At 43.5% G+C, this 4543-nt stretch overlaps 1 protein-coding gene across 1 annotated transcript; it reads right to left on the bottom strand.

Moving 5' to 3' along the window:
- Window positions 1–2519: 2519 nt before the first annotated feature.
- Window positions 2520–3890, bottom strand: LOC108574548 (netrin-1-like). Its single transcript, XM_017937156.1, has one exon. The coding sequence runs from the start codon at window positions 3888–3890 to the stop codon at window positions 2520–2522; it is 1371 nt and encodes a 456-aa protein (XP_017792645.1).
- Window positions 3891–4543: the final 653 nt, after the last annotated feature.

Below are 4543 nucleotides of genomic sequence, written 5' to 3' on the forward strand. Positions count from 1 at the left end.
TTGATTTGAGCATACATCCTCGATACGAGTCTCGAGGCAACGCTTCGCCGCTTCGAATTAAGGGGTGAACCTAAAGGAGTACTCTCTACCCTTAGGGTTGATCCACGGGCAAAACACAGAAAGGGAGTAAGAAATGGAATCGCGAAGAGTAAAACGTGTAATGCTCGAGAAACGAGATTCGAGAATGGAAAATGGAAGAGATGTGGAACGAAGAGAGGTAGAAAGAATCCAACAGCAGATACGCATACACTACGGGGCAAAAGTTTCGAATCACCTACCAATTTATTACACATCAATATTGGAATCTGTTACTAATTTTTGTATAGATTCGAAATTGATTGTGTGGAGATCAATAGCACTTTACTTAATTTCCATTGATTTGAATGATAAAATTTGTTAAAAAATTCTTAAAATTGAAAAACGTTTTTCTGGAAATTTTTCTGTAACTTGCAATGCACAGTAATTTTAAACATTTAGGCGGTAGTATACGAAACGAGGAAGAAACCCGTCTCGCGATACTTATTTTCTATTGCTTTAAGTAGAAAAGGTGAGGATTATCGTTCTTAGTAATCATGGAATACCGATAGAATTTATCCGATTAATTGTGTAATCCTCGTAATTGGATTCCTCTTATAAATAAGTACCTTTTGGTGACTGAATTTCATCCACCTTGTGTATTGTTACATGTTCGGTAATGAAAGGTACAGTATGCGTAATTATACAGGGTGGCCCATGTGAAACAGGTCACTTAATTATCTTCTCTAACTACGGTGGTAGAAGGAAATTTTTTAGACGTAATTTAAATGATTTCAAAGTGTGAATAAGATGGAAGAAAAATTTTTCACAATTGCCATTTTTTCTATTCTTTTTTCTAGGTTACCTGTTTTTCTTTTGCACGAATGTATATATTTTTCTCTACTGTATGTTGAAGCAGACATTGCTATGTATTCATTTCGTTTTTTGCCATTTTTTCCATCAAAAAAGTTTTTCTTCCATTTTGTTCACTTTTTGAAACAATTTAAATGGCATTTAGAAATTTTCTCATACCGCCATAGCTAGAGAAGATAAGTAGGTGGCCTGTTTTATACGACCCACCCTGTACAATTAGACATTCCTTTAAGTTTGAAATATTCTCACGATTAATCTTTCCTTAAAAAACGAGTAAATTTTTAATTTTTTTCTCTTTTATCTTCTACTTACACGTTCAGCTTAATAATCATCTTCAAATCTACATATCACATAACTAAATCACAATGTTATCTGATAAAGAAATCGTATCTTCGCCGTGTACAACGTTGTGAAGTTGAAACGCAGCCATCAAGGGAAATATTTTGAATGAAATATAACTGAGGACAAAAGCACTCGTAATGTTATGCGTATAGATGAAACTGTTCACTTCGTTGGAATATGGGCACCCTTCGTCCTTTCGGTCGTATGTAATATGAGCCGACGTACAGCTTCGAGACAACGTGCAACTCTTACAATATTGTCATAAAAATTTACCGTGAATATCGCGGTGTAATATGCAATATTACGACGTTAAATTGTTATAACAAGATATTGCGTCTACATCGTGTCGAAAAAATCGGTAAAACATACCTAAACGATACAACAAACTTGTGAAACAATCGAAGTGAACTTTCTGATCTTTAATTTTTATAGTTCTTCTATGTTACCATTTGTTAAGATAGAAGAAATGGAAAAGAATGAAAAGAAGTTTCACATTTGATTGAAAATTTCAGAGTGCATAGTCATTTCAAGGTTATATTATTATGCGTGCTTAAATGCACATCGATGTCTGTTACAACACACGTTAGAAAAACATATATACATTCAAGTAAAAAAACATAGGCGATCTTGAACAAAACACAAAAAATTTGTTTTCCACCTTATCCACCCTTTGAAACCATTTAAATTACTTATAAAAATATTCTCGTACCACTGTAGCTAGAGAAGACAATTAAGCGGCCGGTTTAACGTGGTCCATCCTATACACCTGCTACTGCAGGTCAACACTGATAAACGTATTTTAATCCTTCTTTGCACAAATAGTGTACGCATCTCCTAAGAACTTCAACTATCGCGCGAAATTCAAATGTAAATATTAAGAAATCTCCTATATCCAGTTCGCTCTAAACCAAAGTAAAAACAACGTTCTAATTTCCTGATACTCGAAGCCTTAACCATTATTTCCAAGAAATCGGTGGTCAATGTTAACCTTCACGAGGCATGGAAACGTTAAGCAGACACGCGGATCGTGTGTACATGGAAATGGTATAAATCAGAAGAAGTAAAATGAATAAGCGCAAGAAACATCTCCGAAGTGTACCAGAAAACAGTGAATTCCGAGAGTGTATAAATCGAAGGAGGTTGAAATTCGATTCCTAGCAGGCCCAACAACACACACACACACACACACTCAACGCTCTCGCTCTCACTCACGCTGGAATTAGTTCGAGCAACGAAACAAACAGAGAGTGGTACAAAGGAGGAAATCCGAGAAAGAAGCTTCTAAGAGACTAACCTTTGCATTCGTTGGCATCTCTGGCTGTGGCTCGTGCCCAGGGTCGATCGAAATGGAACGGCCGACACCTCTCGCAATCCCTGCCGGCGGTGTTGTGCCTGCATTCGCAGGCGACCTCGCCGTCCTTGCCTTGGATGCACCTTGCTGCGTGGCCGTTGCACTTACACCTGCCGCCGACGGCGAAGTCCGAGACGGCATAGTGATGAGCGAGCGTGCTCGTGCCGGGATTGTTCGCTAGGCTGCTGCTGCCGCTGCTGCTGGTCGTCGTCGAGAGGGTGATCGTGGCGAAGCTACTCTCGCCGCCACCGTCCACCGCGTCGTTCGATTGCATCTCTTGCGGCGCGATCACTTGGTGAACCGATGGTAAAGCCGTGGCGAGAGGATCTATCGAACCACCGCGAAGAAGCGGACCTTTCTGACTCTTCAATCTCTCCTCTCGTTCTCGTTCACGTTTCGCCAATTCCTCGAGGCCAAGACCGTGATCACGATCATCACCGGTACCACCTAACTGCGAGACTTGTTCCTGAGATGGTTGCTGCGGCATGTGAAGTCGATTGAAAACAACACGAACGTCGGTGGCGGTAACCCAATCTTGAAGAACCGGTGAATTGTCGAAGTCGGAGGCCGACGGGCGACCTTCGAGGGTGCTGAATGCGATTCTGCCAACAGGCGCGAGACCGTTACCGCCGGTGTATCGATGGCTGTCGGTACATCTCGCTTCTTGCTCGTTCGCTTTGGTGATAGTTGCACGATTCGGTCTACCGTAGACACGACGACACTGGGACGAATAAAACTGGAAAGGTTGCCACGTCTTACCGTAGTCCATTGACTTGTAAATAGCGATAGAGTCTGGCTTCGCTGCCTTTGGACAGAATTGCAGGCTAACGTAGGTCAGTTCGTATTTCTTTCCTAGAGAGAGGGTCAAGGTCACGTTGTCTGGCGGCGCAGAGAAACTCTGAGACGTGACGAGCGGTTCGCTACGCCAACAGGTCACGTTGTTGGGGTTGCTCACGTCCGTTAGGTAGCTCGCGGGGAATCGACGTCGCGGTGTACTGTCGTCGCAGATATGGCACTGACCTATACCCGTGCTACCACCCGGTTGCTCGATCACGTCGCAGTATCTCGTGGGTCCGCCGCTTCCGCAGGTCGACGAAGCTTCCACTGCTGCACCGAACGCGGCGTTCACGAAATTTGGTATACATCGTCGCGGTCTGTCCTCGTCGTAACACGGATCCGATGGATGTTGCTGGCTTGGAAATGTCTTCGCGTAAATTTCACTGCCAGCCAATGCGCTTCCGTAACCAAATAGAACAATTCCGGAGAGGATTCCGAGTATCCGCGCCGCTGCTGCTCGATTCTTTTTCATGTTTGCCGGCGGTGTTCGCGCGCGCGAGTACCGATCTTTTTCTCTCTCTCTCTCTCTATGTCTCTCTCTCCTTCGTTCTTTCTATCTTCTTCCTCCTTTCTCGCCCTCCTTTCCCTTTTGTTTCTCTTGGCTCTCGCCTCCTTTCCCCTCCTCCTGCCCTGGAGACTCTTACTGTTTCACCTACGCACAAACTGTCCTTGTTTCCTTCGAGAATTATTTCCTCGCTCTATTCTTCTCTGGTAACGGAAGAACGACGAGGGTAGTGATCTCTCTCGGTGATCTTCGACACAATCCTTCTTGCTTGCCCGATCCTAGCGAGTTTCAAACGCCGATCCTACGCTTCTTCTCTCCTGTTCATCGTGTCGAACTTGATCGACTTAACCTTTCAGAATATCGATACCAACCGCGACTCTCCCCCTTCGACTTTTCCTCGGATTCGCATTATATCGAGGTTGAGTCGTTGTGAAACTGTATAGATTCCGGCGTGAACCACGCGTTCTTCCCTCTAAGAGGTTAGTTTGAAATTTGAAATTTCGTTGGAAACACACGGTGTCGCTGTTCTTCCGACGCGAGAGACAAATTTTCATACACGGTGTCGACGATACAACCTTTAGGAATTGATCAGGCTTCGATATATATCACACATCGAACGA

This window comes from Habropoda laboriosa, unplaced genomic scaffold (assembly GCF_001263275.1).
Source record: "Habropoda laboriosa isolate 0110345459 unplaced genomic scaffold, ASM126327v1 scaffold175, whole genome shotgun sequence".
NCBI classification, from domain to species: domain Eukaryota; kingdom Metazoa; phylum Arthropoda; class Insecta; order Hymenoptera; family Apidae; genus Habropoda; species Habropoda laboriosa.

Coding starts and splice junctions, on each gene's coding strand:
- LOC108574548 (XM_017937156.1), bottom strand. CDS start 3,890: ATGAAAAAGAATCGAGCAGCAGCGGCGCGGATACTCGGAATCCTCTCC.